At 33.4% G+C, this 22,156-nt stretch overlaps 3 protein-coding genes across 9 annotated transcripts; 2 read left to right on the top strand and 1 right to left on the bottom strand.

Moving 5' to 3' along the window:
* Positions 1-3,898: 3,898 nt before the first annotated feature.
* Positions 3,899-11,594, top strand: LOC111017589 (inorganic pyrophosphatase TTM2). 4 transcript variants are annotated; one of them, XM_022293404.2, is made up of 12 exons: positions 3,901-4,193; positions 5,298-5,683; positions 6,373-6,487; positions 6,779-6,974; positions 7,047-7,160; positions 7,274-7,447; positions 8,449-8,643; positions 9,761-9,883; positions 9,952-10,073; positions 10,503-10,617; positions 10,709-10,981; positions 11,071-11,594. In XM_022293404.2, exons 2-12 carry the CDS (start codon positions 5,347-5,349, stop codon positions 11,293-11,295), a joined length of 1,989 nt encoding a protein of 662 aa, XP_022149096.1. In that variant the 5' UTR covers positions 3,901-4,193; positions 5,298-5,346; the 3' UTR covers positions 11,296-11,594. The 4 variants fall into 4 exon arrangements, with proteins under 4 accessions (XP_022149093.1, XP_022149096.1, XP_022149094.1 ...); XM_022293401.2 differs by having other exon boundaries at positions 3,899-4,193; positions 6,779-7,160; XM_022293402.2 differs by lacking the exon at positions 3,901-4,193 and adding an exon at positions 4,726-4,846 and having other exon boundaries at positions 6,779-7,160.
* A 1,456-nt stretch (positions 11,595-13,050) lies between these two features.
* LOC111017592 (F-box/RNI-like superfamily protein) lies at positions 13,051-15,150 on the top strand. Of its 3 annotated transcripts, none has more exons than XM_022293408.2 (4): positions 13,051-13,209; positions 13,546-14,381; positions 14,479-14,637; positions 14,767-15,150. In XM_022293408.2, the coding sequence occupies exons 2-4, from the start codon at positions 13,578-13,580 to the stop codon at positions 15,058-15,060; spliced, it is 1,257 nt and encodes a 418-aa protein (XP_022149100.2). In that variant the 5' UTR covers positions 13,051-13,209; positions 13,546-13,577; the 3' UTR covers positions 15,061-15,150. The 3 variants fall into 3 exon arrangements, with proteins under 3 accessions (XP_022149100.2, XP_022149101.2, XP_087973978.1); XM_022293409.2 differs by having other exon boundaries at positions 13,055-13,417; XM_088117852.1 differs by having other exon boundaries at positions 13,055-14,381.
* Positions 15,151-15,715: 565 nt separating this feature from the next.
* LOC111017591 (protein CLAVATA3 INSENSITIVE RECEPTOR KINASE 6) lies at positions 15,716-20,324 on the bottom strand. 2 transcript variants are annotated; one of them, XM_022293407.2, is made up of 11 exons: positions 19,850-20,324; positions 19,603-19,732; positions 19,375-19,446; positions 19,068-19,211; positions 18,910-18,981; positions 18,739-18,798; positions 18,169-18,218; positions 17,218-17,367; positions 16,790-17,131; positions 16,338-16,717; positions 15,716-16,243 (listed from the first exon to the last, which is right to left on the bottom strand). In XM_022293407.2, the coding sequence occupies exons 1-11, from the start codon at positions 19,947-19,949 to the stop codon at positions 15,923-15,925; spliced, it is 1,821 nt and encodes a 606-aa protein (XP_022149099.1). In that variant the 5' UTR covers positions 19,950-20,324; the 3' UTR covers positions 15,716-15,922. The 2 variants fall into 2 exon arrangements, with proteins under 2 accessions (XP_022149099.1, XP_022149097.1); XM_022293405.2 differs by having other exon boundaries at positions 18,169-18,263; positions 19,850-20,323.
* Between the last annotated feature and the right edge of the window lie 1,832 nt (positions 20,325-22,156).

Here is a 22,156-nt window from a genome sequence, read left to right as displayed (position 1 = left end):
AAATTAATGAATATCTAAAGCTTCGACTTTCATTGGTTTGCAATGAAATCAACCTTTTGAACTAGAAGGAAAAGAAAAAAGAAAAAAGAACTTGAAAGTGGGGTTATTTTAGTCCACACTGCAAATAATTTGATTTGATTTCTCTTTCTGAATCAGTCAAGAATCATAATGGGTGAGAGTTCCACCCAAACAAGCCCTCTGGTACACCCATATTTCAAAATTACATTAAATATGATTTTTAGAATTATAGTCAAAGGAAATAAAATAATTTGAAACTTTGAGAGGTTGAAATAAATTTCTTTGAAAAATATCAACATGTCGCCCATTTCTGGAGAGAAATGCCAAAAAAAGAGAGAGAGAGAGAGAGAGAGGGAGAACTTTTATGTTTTTAAAAAAATCAAAGAGTTTTTAAATTTTGAATGGCTAACTAAAAAAAATATTAGGAAACATAAATGAGAACGTTGAATAAATGATACATACATGAAAAATTTAGTCAACCATATTTAAGCAATGTTTGAATAGTTTGCTTCAATATTAATTATCTTAATTTGATTCTTAAGTACATAATGTTCTTTGAAATAAAATAAGACGTATTTATAATTTAATTGAGAAAAATGGACGAAGACTAAATCCAAAGAAACATAATGTGGTTGTGACTTTTTGGGAGTATATTCTCTTCAATCCCCAAAAAAGTCTAGCTGTTAATTGATTCAATTGTACCTTCCACTTCACTTAAGGCTTGTAATTTCAATTCCCCCTTCCCTCTTTGCTTGTAGTAACAGGATTGTTCTATGAATAATTCAAAATTTGTTAGGTAAACAAACATAATGAAGTTGAATTAGATAATAGAACCATAGATTAATTCTAAATATATTCAAGATTATGGATTTCTTTAATAAAAAGTGAAAATAAAACTAGGGTAGTTTTAAAAGTAACGATTAAATAAGGTTGATAAATTGTAGGGATCGATGCGATTTGCATAAATCATGGGCATTCTACACTATTTTCCTACAATTGTCGACGTTCCATAGGATTATAATGTTGGCACCTGTTAGCTATGTGGAAATCATGCATGTATTGTATTTTAATTATCTGTTTCTTTTTTTTTCATTTTTCTCTCTTCCTCCCTTACTCGCTAACGAGCATAACATAATGTTAAATTTATCTTCCTCACTGTGGTGGTTTGGTCCAGGCTTCCAGCACTTGTAAAAAGGAGAAGAGAAACGCAAATAAACTTCTTTTTAAGGGGTGAGAATTCGAATTCATAACCTTTTGGTCAGTGCCTCAACCTCGTGTTATAGAGTAGTTAAACATTAAAATCAATATTTTAAATTTATTAAAATAAAATAAATATTCTAAAAATCCTCAATTAAATCACGAGCAAATTTAGTAAATTTTGTAACTAGCTTGAAGAAAAATACTTTAATGTTAAGATTTTTTTTTTATTTAAACTACATTTTAAAAATATTTATTTTTAGTCCAAGGAGCCTAGCAAGTATCAACCGGTCAAGATATATTTTCCCAATTAAAAGAGTTGAGTTTAAATCTCTACCTCTATATATTGTTATACTAGAATATATGGATTTTTTTACTTCAATAGAATTGGGTTTCAATTTTAGAAATAAATAAATCTAAAATATTTTTAGATTTATTTATTTCTAAAATTGAAACCCAATTCTATAGAAATAAAAAAATCCCCGATTTGATTGTGGAGGAGACAAGGGGGAACTTTATTTTTTCTCTCCAACTTTATTTCTTTTAGAAATAGGTGTTAATTACTGTTAAACTATATTTATATCTACAAGTCAAATCAATTGTTTTTTTTTTATTTATTGTTTCTCGTTTCTTTCTTTTGAAAAAAATAAGAAACAAAATTGCATTTGGTAATTATTTATTATTTCATGTTTTTTTCTTTTTCACAAAAAGAAAAGAAAAGAAATAGAAATATGTTTAATAACTCTTTCATATTTCTTGGCTTCTAAATTTTAAAATAACAAATGTAAAAATTTTACATGAAAATTAAATATTCATTTTTTTAATGTTATACTGGCTTTTTATATATATTTTACATTTTATAAGTAAAAAATGTAAAGTAATATTTTTATCTATGCTATTGAATTTTTTTTTAACATAAACAAAAATAAGAAACTCATTTCGTTGTTTTTAAATCTCTTACACAATTTTAGAAACGTTTGTAGAAATAGAAAATTGAAGTGTTCATATTTTCCAAAAATTGAAAACTTAAAAGCAAAAAAAAAAAAAAAAAAACCATAAACGTTTATGAAACAGGATTTTGTCTGTTCAATCGGAGTTATCCCAACACTCATAACATTACTGATTATTTCACCTTTTCAAATGTGAAGCTGTCATTACCCCAAAACTAGGCGTGGTCAAATGGATAAAGTGTTGGAAATTTATGAGCAAGCCAAGGCCAAGCACTACAGCTTATAAAGTGGTTGTGAAGTCAATATTTTGGTTTAAGTTTAGGAAAAATGCAAAATTTGACTGTTTCTTTCCCATTAAAGGAGGGAAACCAGCCCTCTATATTTTCTTCCTCCATATTTATCTTTCAACTTTTAAGAAATACAACATTAACCTGTCAATATATAACTTTTTTCCTTCAATTAATATGGTATCTTTCTTCACAAAATTTAAATATTCTATAAATGAATATGAAGAATAAATTAGTAGGCACGTACGCATTTTTTCCATCCATGTTCTTAAATAACAGGAAAATTTTAAAATTTTGTGAATATAATTATAGTTCAATTGGTCAAGGCATTACGGAGATTGACTATAAAAAAGAAATCTATTGAATTTAATTATGAAAATAGATTACATGCTAATTAACAATTATAGTGAGTTCGTGATGGGTAATTGGCATAAATATAAAATCAAGTGGTCATAAGTTCGAACCCTATGAGTAGAAATTAATGTAACAAATGAATGATTATTTGATACGGATTTTTTCACTGTAAAATTAATAACTTGAATTATACCAAAGAACTATGGGTGAAACCATTAATAAATTATGAAAATTCAACTAATAAAACATACCAAGCACAAAGAATTACTCAAAATAAATGTAAAGGACTAAAGGTATCTATAAATATTAAGGGGAAAAAACTAATCTATCCAGCATGACTCTAAAATTCAATATCCAGAAATTTATATTATTTATGAATAAAAATGCTCATAATTTGCTACAATAAAATTTAAAAAAAAAAAAGACTTGAACTTATCACAAATGGTTAAGATAGATATAACTTCTTATGGTAGGGATTTAAATTTTCATGGGGGCACGTAGATGATAGTTCCAAATGTATCGTCCTGATCCCTTTTTCAAATAAACTACCATAAATATTGAATTATATATATATATATATATATATAATTCAATATTTGTGATTTTAGTAAAACACGTGACGGTGTAGATTTGCATTCATAACTTCTTTGTCGAAGATAAGCTATAAGTTGATAGATTAAATATTTACGATTACATCAAACGAATCCATACGAAAGATTACTATCACAACCTCGTTGGCGCCTTAGATGGTAGTGATTGAAATCACGACTCGACTTGAATCATGATACTAAAAAACTAAAAAAGATAAAAGAATTTTGAATTATCATGGTAATTCTGATTTGAGTTATTGAAATTTGAAACAAAATAAATAAATGCAGGATTTTGATTTAAAAAAGAGAACGAAGTGAAGGAGAAGCGCATGGGATCTCGATCTAATTGAAATTTCCTTCTTGTTGGGATGTTGTTCTCGCTTTGCGGGAAGATCTTCATAATATTAATTAATTACGCGAAACAAATGTTAAATTTCTGAAAATCAAAATTGAAGAAGCAAATATCAGAAATTAATTTCGTAAAAAAAAGAATGGATATAAATTAAATACCCTTCTCCCAGTTTTCCTCTCCTCTGAAGTCCCTTTCTGGCGAGAGCGTCTGCAGATTCTCTGGAATTCGCACTTCCCAAAACTTAAAAAAAAGAAAAGGGAAAAAGGGAAAAGAGAGAGGGAAAAAATCCCACAAAATCGAGCTGCTTCTTTGTTTCTATACCTGGAAACTGGAGCGAAAAAGAAACATTATATAACCGACCTTACAGGATGAAAATGGCCAGCCTTCTAAGCTGCGGCTGTGCTCACTTCTGACCCATTTTGATCACAAAACTCACTCTCACCCGGTGAGTGTTCTCGAATCAATGCCACGCCTATTGCCTGGGCACTGATCTTTTTTCTTCTTCTTTTTGTTTTCAATAGTAAATTCCGGTATTGTTGTCTTCGTTGGCCTGATTCATGGATGGTGATTTGTTTGCCAATGGGTTCTTCTCTGTTTTCTTTTTTAGCCTGTCCGGTACTCGGGGGGTACATTCTTCGTAGTTGAACGAGTGGTTGTAAGTTTCAGCAGAGCCATTAGTCCTTGGTGCGATTTTGTTTTCTGGGACGTTCGTTTTTTGCGATTTTTTTTTTCTGGGTGATTCTTACTGTGATTTGTTTCGACGTATATTTATCATTGGAGGGGGGAAGTCTGTAATTGTTGTTTCATTGTGGCTGTATTAGTTGTTTGATTGGATTTTACTGGATTGCATTTTGATTGCTCTGTTTCGTTTGAATGTGGTTCCGGTGAAGCAAGTGCGGGGTAAAGCAATTGACATAGCTTTTGACATTCTTTACTTTATTAACTTGTTTTGGGAGAATTGTACAATTCAACGACAACCGTGCATTTTATTCTTCTTGACCTTGAGAAGATAAGTCGAATAACTTGCCGTCATTTTTTATGGACGAAACTTTTTTGTTTACCGTTTATCAACGATGTGCTCTCGTGCGATGTGTTTAGGTGCTTCATTTATTTTTTTCATGAAGTTTTGTTATATTTCCTGAATTTCGTCTCAATCATTTTTCTGTGACTGGAAAAAGTACTTGTATGAATAATGCTCGAGATTCCCCAGTGGAAAAATAGAAGAAATATTCAAGATGGATGAATGAGAAGTATTTACCTTTATTGAAGACAATCTTTTTTCTTTTCCACTTTTCACTGTCGTATTATTCTTTGCCCGGAATGTCATTTTGCAGTTCCGCATATTGTACCATCTTTCTTCATTTAGCTTATGTTGTTATTACAAAATTCTGATACGCATAAATAAATTTGTAGCAATACTCTATGATGCAGTACTCTGTCATTTTGCATGGAGATTGATTCTTTTGGACAGAAGTACTCTATAATACGGTTATTTCCTCGCACATGAAGTGTTTCTCATGATTGCTTTCTTTGTCTTGGTCATTCACAGATCTATTTATATTGCTGCATCTTTGTGAGAAAAGTAGCACCTCAGCTTAATGGCTCAAGATCATTCTGGTTCTGAATCTCATCAGAAGCGGGCTGGTCTATTGAAAGACCAAGTGAGATTGGTTAAGAGAAAGGATTCTGATCGTTTTGAAATTGTTTCAATCCAAGATCCCTTGTCATTTGAGAAAGGATTCTTCGTAGTTATTCGAGCTTGCCAGCTATTAGCTCAGAAGAATGAAGGAATAATATTGGTGGGTTTAGCTGGTCCTTCTGGGGCTGGAAAAACAGTTTTTACAGAAAAGATTATGAACTTTATGCCCAGTATTGCTATCATATCAATGGACGATTATAATGATGCAAGTCGAATTGTTGATGGCAACTTTGATGGTAATCACTTTTACTTTCTTTAGTTTCTGGTGAACTATCCTGCAGATGCCTCATTAATGATGTTCTAAGTAACACTTGACAAGGAAATCAAGTGGTTCTTCAACATTGTTGAGAAATATGCTTATTACTTTTCTTCAGCACATGATTGAATTGGCATAGGTTCCTGAGCTCTGTTTAAGATGGAATATGGAGAAATAATTTTGTTGTAAAAGGGAAGCTATTTGTGTGACTTCATGAATATGATACAAAAAGGGCACCTATAAAGGATTCCTTTGTGGAGTTAAAAACAATTTTTGGAAAACAAATTAGTCCTAGTGATTTTTGGTATGATACTAGAGCTGGTAATTGCTTTGCATGATTGTTTTATGAACTATGAATATCTTTGGTGTAAAGTATATGTGTCAGCATTTATTGTAACAATGTCAAATGTTAGTTTGATAGATAATTATTTTCAAAATGCATTATTCTTGTAAGTGGTTTATTGGAAAAATGTCATTTTATGTTTTCCACAAAGTTCAACTTGTGCTTGGGAAAGGTAGTGGTGATTTTCTTGTAACTATACAGCCAATTTGAAATTATCAGCTGGTTGACATTATTATTTACTTGTCCGTTTGTCAAAATAGGCTGGAAAATTTAATTTGGGATGTATGATTAAAACTTTAAGCACTTTCCCTGTCACTATATTTCAGATCCACGCTTGACAGACTATGACACGTTGCTCCAGAATGTCCAAGATTTGAAGGCAGGGAAGCAAGTACAGGTCCCTATTTATGATTTCAAATCTAGTTCCAGAACTGGATACAGGTTGGTTGATCTTCTTAAATATACCAGCTTAGTTTTTAGTATAAAACATAACATACATTAAGTGGCAAGAAGGTCCAATTTGAACTTATCATGATTATTGCCTTTGTAGTTATATCTTGTGTTAGTTTATGAAAGTTAGTCTGATTTTACACACTCACACAAAATGAGGTCTTTCTGCTACTTCAAAATTAGAAGGCTTCAATTTTTGCTCCTTGATATTTGAAGCCTGAAAAAAAAAAGAAAAAAACCCCGCACATATTTACAACATTTTGTTCTTTATTTCCATTACAGGACAGTTGAGGCTCCAAGCTCAAAGATTGTGATCATCGAGGGCATTTATGCTTTAAGTGAAAGGTTGCGGCCCCTGTTGGACCTTCGAGTATCTGTTAGAGGTGGAGTGCACTTTGACCTTGTGAAACGGGTGTTACGTGACATCCAACGTGCTGGCCAAGAACCAGAAGAAATAATTCATCAAATTTCTGAAACAGTTTGTTCTCTCCTGCTAAGCATTTTATTATGTTATCTCCAGAGTTATCATGTAAATCTCTTTTTCCTGCAGGTTTATCCAATGTACAAGGCTTTTATTGAACCAGATCTTGAAACTGCGCATATAAAGATCATAAACAAATTTAATCCCTTTACTGGATTTCAAAGTCCCACTTACATATTGAAGGTTATTCCTTTCGCCCTTACGTTTTTTAGGTACTAGTATCAAGAATTACCAAAAGTCATTTTGGCTGGAAACTTCTTCTACATTGACAGCTCGCTTTCACTTTGTCATTTTAGTCAGCAAGAAAGATAACTGTGGATCAAATTAAGGCTGTGGTATCTGAAGATCATACAGAACATAAGGAGCAAACTTATGACATATATCTGTTGCCACCAGGTGAAGATCCGGAGTCTTGTCAATCATATCTAAGGATGCGCAATAAAGAAGGAAAATACAGTCTCATGTTTGAGGTTGTCCACTTAGTACTTTCTTGTGTTCTTGGCTTTATCTTAGCATTTGCCACTTGTTGTGACCAAGATGTTGGGGAATTCATGGATCATAAAAACTGCATGTGTATGATACGGAATGCTTGTTAACCACACGTTGAGACATATAGCTTAAATACTTTTGGATTATTTTCCCAGTCTTCTGCTTTTTTACAAGTAAAAAACAAGTTGATATGGAGTTTAGCTATGGTTCCTGATATAATCCTAAATCCATGTCTTAAATTTTCTAACGTGGCCAATCTAGTTACTTGGTGTCTGCTCTGTAGGTTGCGTCTGGTTACTGATCATCTCTTCAAATTTGTTAGCTAATATGCATTCAGTAGGGTGACTTTAATTTAGAAAATAAGTACTTCCTGGACATGCCTCTCTCACGAGGTACTGTCTGTAAATGTTTCAAGACAAAATGGTGTGAGTGCATTGAAAGATGTGTTATGTTATGTTCTCCGATTAAATAATTCTTTATTTCATTTGTCCAGTCCAGTCTGAATTTTTGCCTATGTATGTGAAGCTCTTAAGTACACTCGTTGATCATAAAGCTATATATGATATGTGAATTGATCCGATGCCCCAATAACGAAAATAAATCTATTTGCATATGTTGATCAGCAGTTTTTTCTTGAATACAATATCATTGCTCTATCAGAATGTTGTAGGAGAAACTATGTAGCAGTGATCTTCTCTTCCTTTATTCTGGTTAGACTCCATATTGCATTTATCATTCAGTGATTATGGAAACTACGGGGATTATCATCTAATACCTGTGAATTGATGTTGCGTGGGTATAATGCAATATTCTTGAATCTGATCATTTTGTATAGGTGTTGTTTAAACATAAGGTTATTTACAAAACCAAAGGAAAAAGAAAAAAAATAATTGAGGAACTGGTGTCAATTTAATCTCATGTATTTCGTTTTGAGGACAACTGACTAGCATTTATTGAACTTTCACTTTATCCTTCCTTACAGGAATGGGTTACAGATAATCCATTTATCATATCTCCAAGAATAACTTTTGAGGTCAGTGTGCGCCTTCTAGGTGGGTTGATGGCCTTAGGATACACAATAGCAACAATTCTTAAAAGAAGCAGCCATGTATTCTCAGATCACAGAGTGTGTGTGAAAATTGATTGGCTGGAACAATTAAACCGCCAGAACGTTCAGGTACTTGAACATTATTGTTATCTTGTTGTGTCATTCTATCATTACTTGATACTCGTTCCAGTTGACCATATGGCTCTTTACTTTTTTCCTTGTTCTCAATAATCTAGCATCCTGCTTGTTGATGAATATCAAATTCTTCCTTTTTTTCCCCCTTCTTTTGCTTGAGTAGTATCTGAATTATTCATTAGGTAAATTAAGTGAATGACAATGACATAAGTTTTACTTCTTTAGGCTGCAAATTTTTTTTTCACCATCAATCATGCAAGTTACTATTTCGTTCATCTTTAAGTTTTTACAGGTTTTCTGATGACCTCAGCCTTGTTAAATGAAACTCTTTCCAAAAAATCTTAATGGTAGAGAAGCAGCTAAGCTGTCCTATTTTCTTCTATCGTTAAATATCCTTTCATTTTTTGTCTGATAGAAGAATTTCAATAACATGATTTGTCAGGCTAACACTAACAGCCCACCAATAAAAATAAAAATAAATGCCAATGTTTTTAAAAATAAAATTATTATTTTGATTGAGGTGCTGCAATTAGGAAGAATTGTAGCCTGCAATTGTTGCAAGGCCCTAATATCTGTTCCCTCCCTCAAAGATGACTTCATCTGTATAATAGCATGTGCAGTTATCAGTCTTTACATTGTCCTCTTATATTCTTCTCTCATGGAGTAAAGTAATTTTTTGATTTTCGTGGATTGTTTACAAGGAAGAATACAATAAAGACAATACTTTTGGCCACTTGACATAAAGGAGCTAACAAATTTCTGAGAGTAAAATTTGATTAGAGAGCGCAATGTTTGGGTTATTTCCTTTTCTGGCTTCTCGGATATCCATTTTGATCAATTCAATAGTAGTGGTGATTGGCACTTCGGATTGAATTATTTATATGTAGTTTTGCTGTCTTAGAATTAGGACTTCTAGACAACTTTCTTACTGTAGTGTAGACTATAGTAATAAAACTTTGTTCCTATCAAAATAATAACAACAATAAACTAGTAGAACGGATTTGGATGACTTTGATGAAGATCGATGGTTTTTCATTAATTGCCGATTGCCTCATTGGCATTTGTGGCTTTCCATGTCAAGTATTGAGCTTCTCACTTCTTGGTGAAATAGGTACAAGGAAAAGATCGCCTAGTTGTAAAATTTGTGGCCGAGCAGCTGGGCTTAGATGGTTCTTACATTCCTCGTACCTATATTGAACAGATTCAACTGGAAAAGCTTGTAAATGAGGTCATGGTATGAAATCTGCATACACCCTGATTTACATGTATTCAATTCTTTGTCATGATCAGATCATTCCACAGGCCTTGCCAGATGATTTAAGGACGAAACTAAGTCTTGACGAGGATTTAGTTTCAAGCCCCAAAGAAGCACTCTCAAGAGCCTCTGCTGATAGAGTTACCTTGAGAAATAGGAATCTCAAAAGGTTAGAATTTCGTGGTTCAAGTGTTTTATTAGCCATTTGAGGCATAAGGCTCATAGGCGAGCCAACAAGACAAACTGTGACTTTTTCTAGAATATTATATCAAAACTATGGAGTTCGAACTTACGACCTGGTATCTTAACCATAGAACCATGCGTAATTGGCGAAAAGCTCTGAAATTTTAACTTAGACAACTGTTTAATATAAGAATGATAAACTAAAAAATTATGAAGGCTTGCACGGGGGGGTGTGGATGGAAGAAGATTTGTGAATTTAGCAATAATGCTCAATAACAAATCACTTTGACATTAAGCATGCTTTTGAAGTGTTCGTGATCAAACACTCACCAAAAGATCTCCCTTACATAGCCCTTAAATCCCCCATCAAAATGTTGGTTGCTATGACTGATTGGCCGAGACTTTTATTGAGCAGTGGCATATCTCAGTCATATACAACTCAAAGGGAGAAAAAGATGACAGGATATGCTTCCAACAACCAAAGATTTATCGACAGAAACACAGAATCCCCAGCAATGCTTGCAAACCAGGTAGATCCACAATCATGATATCCACTGTTGTCTGGCTTATAGAAAAATGAGTATTCAAACGTATTGATCGTCCTGTTTAAACCATTGGTAGGGAGTCATTACTCAGCTTTCTGAACAAATTTCATCACTAAATGATCGGATGGATGAGTTTACAGCTCGAATTGAGGAGTTGAATTCAAAGTTGAGCATCAAGAGGAGTTCCCCCAGTCAACAGAACATGAATCTCCAAACGGACACATGTAACGGCTCTGTGCCAACTTCTTATTTCATTTCTGGATTGGGTAATGGTTCCTTGACCGGATCCATCATACCTAATTCTTCATCTTTCTCCCAGTTAGCGAAGGAATCTCCTTTAATGGATGAGGTAAATGGCTCAGCTCAGCTGTCATTCTGTAATTTCTGTCCACAGACAATATGTTTATGACTCTCCCTGGCTTCTTGATCTCTGATCAGATATCAGGAATCGTGAGGGGGCAGCGACAAGTCATGCACCAATTGGATTGCCTTAGCAATCTTCTCCGGGAGCGCGAAAGCGTGGGGGAGAGGCCCCGTCAAGTAAGATCAAAGAAGAAAATCATAATGCCCAATCCTGAGCCTCTTACACTTCCTCTTTTGTTAACTCTAGCTGTGGGTGGTGTAGGAATCTGCTTGTACAAGAGCTTTTTAAGTCGCAACTGATTCCCCATCCCTCAACTAATTCACAGATTTAGATGTTTTTCATCCTTTTTTTTTTCTTTTTATTATTATCTCTCCGCTTCGGTTTCCACAAATTGTGTTGCAGTTATCACCCTTCGGCGCGGGAAGGACGGTCGGGTAATTTTAACAACTGACTGGTAATGTTTAGAGATTCTGGAGGCAGAGCTTCTAAGGTTCTCTTTGAGTTCGATTTCAGGAGGGTGTAATAAACTACTTCTTTCAGTTTGTGGAAATGCTCATTCATTTCAGTTTATTTATGAGAATTGAAAAGTCATTCTCTAGTTTAAAGCTTCTTTTATTTTTTCATTCATTAACCACACACATTCCCGTTGGCTTATGGTTTTTGGTAATTTATTTTCATTCATCTTTAACAATTCATTTCATTAAGAGTTGATTTAGTTAAATTTTTCTTGAACATGTTGATTTAGCTCAAATTAACTTTTGCTAATTTGATGTATCTGATTCATATTGGGAGCCAATATTATGATTATGGCTTTGAATTGTAATATCTTATATCTCAATATTGTTTTATTATAAAATCATTCGACACATATTAGTATAGTTACTGTTATCATGTGCTTCATGAGTGTGATCACAAACATTCTGATTATCTTCTTTTATAGAATTACAGATTCAAATATTGTCTTCTATAATATATCTTTTTAAAACGTCGTAGAAATTCTATGGAATGGGAAAATATCTTTAAATTTAAAATGAATTTGATAGAGTTAAATTTTGATATATGCAATTGAAAACATAAAATATAGTTCTAGCATTATGAAGTTTGATACACACTACAGTAGTTTAATAACAAATGTTTTAAAATAATTTTTATGTAATGTTACATTTGAAAATTTGGAAGTATAAGAATTGAAATATAATAAGTACGTGAGTTTAGATTATAAACTTAAATTCAAATATAATTGTTTTAAAATGTTGATGGAATTGATAAAACCACTCCTATTTCAAAAAAAAAAAATGATAAACCATTCTGACAAAATTAAATAATTTAAAACCAGCAGATTATTCCAATCTACATTAAACACGATGTTTATTGTCTCAAAAAAAAAACACGATATTTCTAATATTTTCATATTTGAAGTAAATTTAAAATTTGGAAATTGGATTTCTAGAACTAGTATTTTGTGTAACTAAAAATTTACTTTATTATTATTATTATTATTATTAAGCTTATAATTTAATCAATAACAATTTTAACATTCATGATTCTACCTATGAATACTTGTATTTTTGTAGTTACATTTAGATTGTTAAATTACCCTCATTTGTGTTAGTTCTTAAAGTGAACCTCTCATTTAACTACTCTTTCCATCAACTGAGTTTGTCCACCGCTTTCTCTGTCTATCTTTTTTTAATCTCTAATTTATTTTAATAATTTGATTTAATTTGTAAAAATATGTGTAGGTTTAGTTATTTAGACGTAATAATTTCTAAGGTTTATATACCATTTTCATTTTTATACCTTCGAAACTTCAATTTTTGTTAATTTTAGTTAAATATATGCGTTTTTATTTTTATCTCATTTCTTTCCATTATAATTGCAGCGTGACAATTCTCTTGGGGCTAAATTTCTTACAAATTTCTATTAAAGAGTTTATATAAAATCTGTGTTAAAATTTTGTAAATAAATACAAAAAAAATATAACATTTTATACCTAATTTCAATTAGAAAAATGTTGATTTTCGAGTTACACCGAACGGGGTCGCTGTCACTCAACAGAATCCCCTGCCACTGCCCACTCCTCAAGGAAAACTTTTGCGTATGTTTTCCATTTTCCTCAGTTTCCTGTTTACACCGTCCTCTCTCCGATCCTTCTCGAACAGAGAGCAGCAGACGACGGCAACGGCGCTTTTCCGCCTCCTCTCTCTCCTCCGGTGTGTTTTGATCGTTTTCTCGCCGATGGGTTTTATGATTTGTAGTCGTCAGTTTCTTGGTTCCGGAATCAAACTGCATTTCTTGGTCTGATTTTGGAAGTAGCGTGTTCCTTTCAACTTTGTACCTTTTTGTTTACAACACCCAACTTCAATCGACCCTTTCTCGATTTGTTTCTTACTTTACGGATTGGTTGGTTCTGTAATTCGTGTATGGTTTCTGGAAATTCTTTGCTTTTGTTTGATTTCAATTTCCTATGTTCCGTTTACTATATGAAATGCCGGATTTTAATTACTGTGTTCTTTCAGTTTCTCATCATATTTTAGCCTCAATTTCAGGTTATCTGGATTTTTGTGAGTGAAATTGATTAATGGATGACCTTTTGGGTGTGGATCATTTAAGCGATCTGCCTCAGAGTATTATAGAATGCATTCTCACTAGGTTACCAATTCGAGATGCCATAAGAACAAGTATTTTATCCAGGAGATGGAGATTCAAGTGGGCCACTCTGACTCAACTTGTGTTTGATGATGATTGTGTAGCCATGTCCAACGATGGAGTTTATGACGACCTGATATATTTTATTACTCATGTTCTTTTTCTTCATGAAGGTCCAATCCACAAGTTCCATCTCTCTGCTACCTACTTACAGAATACCCCAGATTTAGATCAGTGGATGCTTTTCCTTTCAAGGAAGGGCATCAGGGAATTGACGATTGAATTAGGAGAAGGCGAGTGGTTTAGGGTGCATTCTTGTCTTTTTAACTGTAGCAAGTTGACCCGATTGGAGCTATATCGCTGTGAATTGGATCCGCCTCCTAATTTCAAAGGATTTTTATGTTTGAAAAGCCTAAAACTTCACCAAGTTCTGATTGCCCCAGAAGACATTGAAAGTTTAATTTCTAATTGTCCACTTCTTGAGAGTCTGGCGCTGTCCTACTTTGACAGTCTAGTGCTTAATATCTCTGCTCCAAATCTCAAGTACCTCTTTCTTGAAGGCGAGTTTCGAGACATATGTCTTCAAAACACACCACTCTTGGTTGCAATTTCAGTTGCATTATATATGAGTGACGATGCTGAGCCCTTTGACCATAGTTCTGATTGCAATTTTGAAAAGTTTCTTGGTGGTGTACCTTATCTTGAGAAACTTACTGGGCATATTTATTTCACCAAGGTACGGCGGTTTGATTTATTTTTTCATTTGATGATCTGTGTCTTTGTTGCATAGCAATTAAATGTGATTCTTATATTCCTACCCCCTCCCCCAAAAGTACCTGAGTATAGGTAATAGTGCGACAACTCTGCCAGTTTCATATATCTATTTAAGAAGCATTGAACTGTATCAAGTCAGTTTTGAAGATATGAATGAAATACTTGTTGTGCTTCGCTTGATTACCAGCGCTCCGAATTTGGAGGAGCTTCAAATTTCGGTAATGTGCCTTTTTCCGTTCCTCCTACTTTTCTGTGTTGTTCTGTTCTTGAATCAGTGTGAATCTTAAGTTATATTTAGAATAACTTGTGAATGGTAACATCATTTTTTACACATTGCTGTCAAACAGGGCTCCTCAAACCCTGTGGCTGCCTCAGAAGCACCTGACTTGGACTTTTGGGAGAATGAATGTCCTTCAAACGGTACATTTGGTAACCTTAGAGTTGTGAAAACGACAGATATGTCTGGCGTACCACACGAGATGGAATTTATTAAATATTTGCTTAGAAATTCTCCGATGCTTGAGACAATGAGTATCAAACCTTGTGTCTATGTTACAGATCGACGATTGAATATGTTGATTGAATTGTTGAAATTTAGGAGGGCTTCACCAGAAGCAGAAATTTTATTCATCCCAGAATAGTTGTTGTAGTTGGAAAGTTCCTTTATCATTTTCTACCTGCATTTCTATATAATTTTCTTTAGTAAATAGATGGCTCTTTAATTGCTTTTATTGATACCGCTTGTTGAAATCGAAAACAAATGGTACGACTACAACCCACTTCTATCATGATTGTTTAAATGATCTGCGAAATTTCTTCTCTAGCCATTCTGTCTTGTCTTCGGTAAGATTTCTTTTAGAAACATCATTTGCAACCATCAACTCTGTACTGCCACTTACTTTCTCACAAGGTTGAGTTTGAGTGTCTCCTTTGAATAGTTTTAGAAACTACCTTATATCATTGTATGGTATGGGTGACAGCAGAGAAAATTCTTTCAAAATATTGGATCAGTAGAGAAACCCTCACTTCTCTGGTGAATGGTTTTTAAGTTAAAACTCCTTGAACTAACAAGAGTATTTACTGAGCATGCTGTTTTAGTTTTTTCAATCTGTTTGATAATTTTTATTGCAGAACCAAAGCTGGTTGAGGCTTTCTTTCCTTTATTAGTAAAGGGGGCGCGGGACGTTCGCGGTCAGACTTTGGTAATTGTATGAGAATCATTGAGTACAATATATCAGACCGGGGTTTTGTAATAACCATAGTCGGTCTCCTTTAGAGATTGAATTGCCAGAAAACTGCAGGAGCGAAATTCAATCCAGTATTACTACTCCGAGCATGAGAACTCGGACTGTACAATTATACTGAGTTATCTTATCTCCACCAACACAGGAGCCTCAACATGAGGCTGCCATATGACAGATTCACTTTGATATTAATGTCTCATTCTGTAGGGAAATACATGCAGGGATTCGTTGTATGGAACAAAGAAAAACTATATATTCATCATCTCGGTCCTGAAAGCTCCATGGCTTGTGCAAGCAATGAAGAATCATCGGTAAGATCCAAATATCGCTCGGAAGAGGAGAATTCGTTGACTCTGTACCTGTTTGCATCTGCCCTCTGGGAAGCTTCCCATTTCTCCGCAAGTCCATCCCCTTCAAGCATCCTGACCACTTCAGACATCTTGGGTCTGGTGGTTGGAAGATACTGTGTGCACAAAAGAGCTACTTGAACCATTTCCTCGAGCTCGATTCGGTCGTAATTGCTCCTTAAATCCTTGTCAACTAGGATTTCAAGCTTCTTTTCTTGGTGAATTTTCTTCACCTGCAGTTAACAGAAGAAAAAACAGTGACCTTCTTCAGTCAGACAGCAGATATGAATGAGTGAAATCATGAGAGAGTTGATATTTTCGGCTCACCCAATCGAGCATGGCTCCTTTCTGGTTTGCAGCTTTTCCGAACTCGAGAGCTCTCTGGCCAGTGATCAACTCAAGAAGAAGGATTCCAAATCCAAAGACATCAGTTTTCTCAGAGGATTGGCCAGTGGAGAGATACTCAGGAGCTATATGGCCAACAGTTCCTCGTACAGCAGTGGTGACATGTGAATCTCTGTGATCCAAAAGCTTTGCCAATCCAAAATCTCCCACCACAGCATCGCAATAATCATCAAGCAATATATTTGCAGCCTTCACATCTCTGTGAATAATCTTAGGGTCACACTGTTCATGCAAATACAGTAGGCCCCTTGCTGCACCCAATGCTATTCTCTTCCTCGTGCTCCAATCCAGAGCTGGCTTCGCTGTTCACGGAGAAAAACAAATCAGAATTGAAACGTAAACGTTAACACGACCGTAATGTTGTCGTGTCGTACCTTTTAGACGGGATGCAACACTGCCGTTGGACATATAGGGGTAAACTAACAGTCTCTCTGTGGTTGTCATACAGAACCCGTAGAGACGTAGGAGGTTACGGTGCACGGCTAGGCTGATCATCTCGACTTCGGTCTGGAATTGGATCTCTCCTCTCATTGCATTTCCATCTTTCAGCCTCTTCACTGCTATGATTGTACCATCTTGAAGGTACCCTTTGTAAACGTTTCCAAACCCGCCTTTTCCCACCAAGTGTTTGCTGCTGAAGTTGTTTGTGGCTGCTTGAAGCTCTCTGAACTGGAAAATTCTTAGGTTCCCAAGGCAAACTTCCTCAAATCGTTGGTCTGAAAAAGGAAAAAGCACGGTGTAATAAGGGTGATTATTGAGTAATTAAAATCATTTGGATGAATTAAGATATGTGATGACAAACCATTAACATCGAAGAAAATTTGCTGGTTATGTCTTTGCCTCCACCAAATAAAGAAGCCGAACCCTGAAGTTAGCAGAAAAACGCATCCGAGGCTTGAGCCAAAAGCCAAGGCTAATTCGTGGCCCTTCGATCTCCCAGAAGGTTGAGGATCTTAATCGTAAACAGAAGGGGAAAAAAAAAGAGTTAAAACTTAAATTAGATGGTTATTAAGAGAGTGATTATATTTGATAGGCTAAGAGTGTGTTTGGGAGTGATTTTGGCCTAACTAAAATATTTTTGTCATTGTCAAAATCACTTTCCTTTTTATTTATCATGTTTGACAAATTAAAAAATTGACTTAAAATTGATTTTTAAAGTATCACTAAGCAAGTGATTTTTGAAAATCAATTATACTTAAATTTCTTTCTTCAAAATCACTAATTCTACCACCACTCTCAAACAAACCCTAAACCTACGTTGAAAATTGTTTATTTATCCATTAAAAAAAAGTTTTATTTAACATTTTCCAATTATATCTTTTAAGTTGGTGAATGTCAAAATTAATTTAAACGAGGAATTGTATTAAGAGAAAAAAAGTCTAAATTTAAGCAATTATTCAGAAATTTATAGGAGAAATTACCAACTTTCTTACATAATTTACAAACTCACTAAAGTATTATGTCACTGAGTTTATCATTAACTAATTTTAACATTCACTCGTGGAAATAACATAATTGAAAAATGTTAAATATATTTTGCTTATTTGATACTATTTACAACACAGCTCTTAGAAAAGGAAAAGGGAAAAGAAAAAAGCATGATGAAGTCTAAAGATGAGTCAAAAAAGTTGATGGATGGACATTGCGAAATGGCAACATAAGTTATGTTTGAGGAAAGAAAAAGACATGATTTTTGCTAAGTTTGAATTTGGGTCAAAACAGGAACAGGAAAGAGAGTGGGAAATTTGCTTACTTTGAGGATTATTGACTGCAAATAAAACAGGAGGAGCAGTTCCATTGCACCTATGCTCCAACCCAGTTGAGCAAATCAGTGTATTCCCAGCCAGACTTCGTAAATTCAACCATAAAATAATATCAATAATCTTTAAACCAAAACCCTTTAAATATCATAAATTTTTTAGTTACAAAAAAAAAGTTAAAATTATGTATAACTTCGTCCCTATTTTATTATAATTATGTCTAGTAGATCCGTAAACTTTTATGATTATGTTTAGTATGTCTCTTAATTTAAAAAGTTAGCTAGGTTATTGAATGTCTAATTTTGTTTTAATAGATCTATGATTTTTAAAGTTTATGAACCGATTTGATACAAAATTGAAAGTTTTATAGATCCATTAGATACAACATTGAAATTTTAATTGACATTTTCTAAAATTTAAAGAAACAGTATGGAACATAACCTCTTCGAATTTAAAGAACAAGAATTTAATATCTATTATTTATTAAACAATCTTAAAAGTTTAGAGATATAATAAAAGTATTTATAATATTATTGACTAAAGTTGAGTTGTAATGAGCTTACTTGTAGGTTTTAGGTAGCAATGTGGGCAATGGGCCACTGAGATTATTAAAAGAGAGGTCCCTGTAACACCAAACTACGTTCAAATTAAATCAATCCCATGAAGGATAATATATAATGGTTTCTCAAAAAATTAAAAAAAAGTTGAAGAAATTAAAAGCATTTACTACTTACATTAATGCGAGCTGAGTCATGTTGGCCAGTGATGAAGGGATTGTCCCAGAAAGACTGTTGTTATTCAGCCGCCTGCAATCCCATCCCCAAACCAAATTATAATATATAAATAAATTAATAAAAACAAAAAAGTTTTGTCTGTTGAAGAAGAAACTTACAGATATTGCAGACTTCTAAGATGGGAAAGAGAGGTTGGAATTTGGCCATGGAAGTCATTGCTTGAAAGATCAAGAGTCTCCAGATTTGGTATGTTCCCAACCTCCCATGGGATTCCTCCTGATATATTATTGTCTTGTAGAAGCCTGTAATATCATTACAATAATCAAGAAGTATTCTTTTAGATATATTTTGTAGTTATTCTCTGATCTTGTAGTACGGATAAAGATAATAAATGATCACTCAATCCAAAAGCTTAATATATAGATATTTCAACTCAACACACTCAAATAATATATCTCGACTCACATTGATTGGAGATTCGTCAGGTTTCCGATGCCCGGTGACAGGCTGCCGGACAAGTTTTGACTTGGAGCTCCTCTGCAAGTGAATCACAAATTTATTCATACAAACGCTTAGCATGTTTGGTAAATATGTTATTTTTGTTTCATAAATTTTAAAAATAATCTAAATTGAAATTTGAAAGCTAGTTTTATAATAATGAATTGGTTTGGTTTGAGTAGTAATTAAACTCACAAGCTAATGACGAATTTATCAGGAGAACAAGTGATCATGGTCCAGCTACAAGGATCCACGGCGTTTTCGTCCCAATTAAGAACCGAATGTGGGTCTTTCAGAGCAGCTTTAATGGCCATCAGGGCTTGCACTAGAATTCACAACAAACAAACCAACAACAAAAAAAATCTATCTTTAGATTAATATTATGAAAATATGATTATGGGGAACAAGAAATCAAAAAGAATCAAATAATGATTAACAGTACCTTCAAAGTTGACACCTTTTGCAGTAAGCAAGGCATTTACAGAAGAATTCCATACGCAAAACAAGAAGAAGAAAATGGAAGATTGCGTTGTAATTCCCATGAGATGATGTTTGTGAAGAAGATGAGAAGTTGGGTTTTGGTTTTATGAAGAGCAAGTAGAGAGCAGGTAGAAGAGGAATGTGAAGTGCTCAACACACAACCAACTTTCCAACTGATTTGTTGGTATGTTTTTTTTAATATATATTATATATTTTTGGGTAAAATTGGAAAGGAAAAGGAAATTAAGGAGTTGATCATTTGAATCTCACATGGTTCCCTTCCCATATCAAACCAGAAATTCACTCACTTGTATTCAAAGTGGTGATCTCTAATATGTCAGAAATAGAAAAAAAAAAGAAAAAAAAGGGTTTTTGGTTTTGGTGGTAAAAGGAGAGGCCAACATGCCAACCACTCCCTCAGTAAAGTGGAGAAAAGAATATGGAAAAGCTAAGTGCCATTGCCAATGCCAAGCTTAGCCAATATATTGTTTTAGAATACTTTTCAAACAAAAATTCCTTCAATCATGCATCAGTTTGAAGAGGATTTGTGTGGGAATTCCCAAAGTTAAAAATATTCTCCATCACATTAAAAAAAAAAAAAAATTAAATCTAATTTATTTTAATGGATGGTTCATTAGTCCAAAAGATTAGGATAAAAGTAGGAGGGAATGAGTTCAACCTCCATCATATAATCACCTACCTTGAGAATTAATTCCTACGTGTAAGTCCTATTTTAAGTGTATAAAAAAAATAACTATTTTCATCCTGAATAATACTTATCTCTCCTTGGTATTGGTCCTCTTGACCACCATTGTGTCTTTTATGAGTGGGAGGAAAAAAGAGAAGTGAGATTTTTTTTTTTGCTTTCAACAAAATAAATAGATGTGAAAATTTTAACGTTATCTAGTCAACTTATATTATGTAATTTCATGAATGAGCAACCTACTTGAAAGTATATTATCTCTTTATTTTAAAAGTTTAGGGATCCACATGAAAAAACTTCGAAAGTCTAGGGACTAAAACGAGATCAAAAATGTTTTTTTTTTAATAATAAAGAAAAAGTATAAGGAAACAAAGTGAGATAAAGATGGTGAGATGGTACCATTTTAGCAGTGTGAAAGTGTTATGTCCAGATTTAGTTTGTGGGCCCCCAGACATTTTCTTTTTGCTGTCTGATAACAGTGTTGGAATTGCTTTTGTTCTTCCCACAATATAATCCATAATTCCCCACAAAATTTAAACCCTAAAAATAACATTTTCCAATTTCCTCTCTCTCTCTCTCTCTCTCTCTCTCTCTCTCTCTCTTACTTTTAAAATTAAAATTAAAAAAAATAAAAAAAGGTTATATCTCAGTTGGGTTTGCTTTATTGATTCTAATGCACTCAACCTGTCTACATATCCATTCTATAAAACAATCCAAAAGCACTTACTTTTAAAAGCAACACACTCTCTCTACTTTTAATTTTTTATTTTTTTTAATGTGGGTCCTCGATTTTGGAGGGCCAATTTCAATTTTCAGTTCTTATCAAAAGCAGTGTGATGAGGATCGGACGGCTGAAATTTAACTTGCGAATTATTCCATTATTATTATTCAACTGCCAGCTGATTATTCAACATTTTTGTAAAAGCTATTTGACCAAAGTCAACCAATAAAGAAAGTATTTTTTCTAAAATTTCATCACAAATCTAGTTAGCATGCGTATCTTATAAGCTCATTAGATTTCTCCATATTTTTGACGTGAGATCGTTAACAACGATGATAATCTTTTTTTGTTGGAGATGTTAGTACAATAATCTCTTCTCTAATTTTCAAACATAAAGATTTGTAAGAGTTCAGAGTTTGAAATTTTTATTTTTTACCTAAATAAGTAAACACGGAGAGGAACGTTATTTTTATATAAATAGTTATTTACAGAATAAATAAGAAAAAAGACTACAAATTGATGGTGGCTTCGTAGACTTGAAAGTCAAGCCGAGTCAAATCAAAGTCCAATTGAATTATTTCAATGTATAATCAGTTCTATGCTTTGTAGAACAAAGAATTAGTAGCAAATAGCAATAGGTTTAAAATAACTACTTTTTTTAGGTGTGTTGTAATATTCAGAAACTTCAACATCTTTTCTGAAAACAATCATTTAGTGACTTTAATGATGTCATAAATAAAAATCATAAAATTGTTCATAGATTTCTTTTTTATTGTTCATTGATTTAATTAATATGTCTCTTGTGATTATGATTAGTGATTGGAAAATGGATGACAAAATTTCCT

The sequence above is a fragment of the Momordica charantia genome (assembly GCF_013281855.1).
Source record: "Momordica charantia cultivar OHB3-1 chromosome 9 unlocalized genomic scaffold, Mcharantia_2.0 BLBB01000009.1, whole genome shotgun sequence".
NCBI lineage: Eukaryota > Viridiplantae > Streptophyta > Magnoliopsida > Cucurbitales > Cucurbitaceae > Momordica > Momordica charantia.
This window is presented reverse-complemented; position numbering and strand designations above follow the sequence as displayed.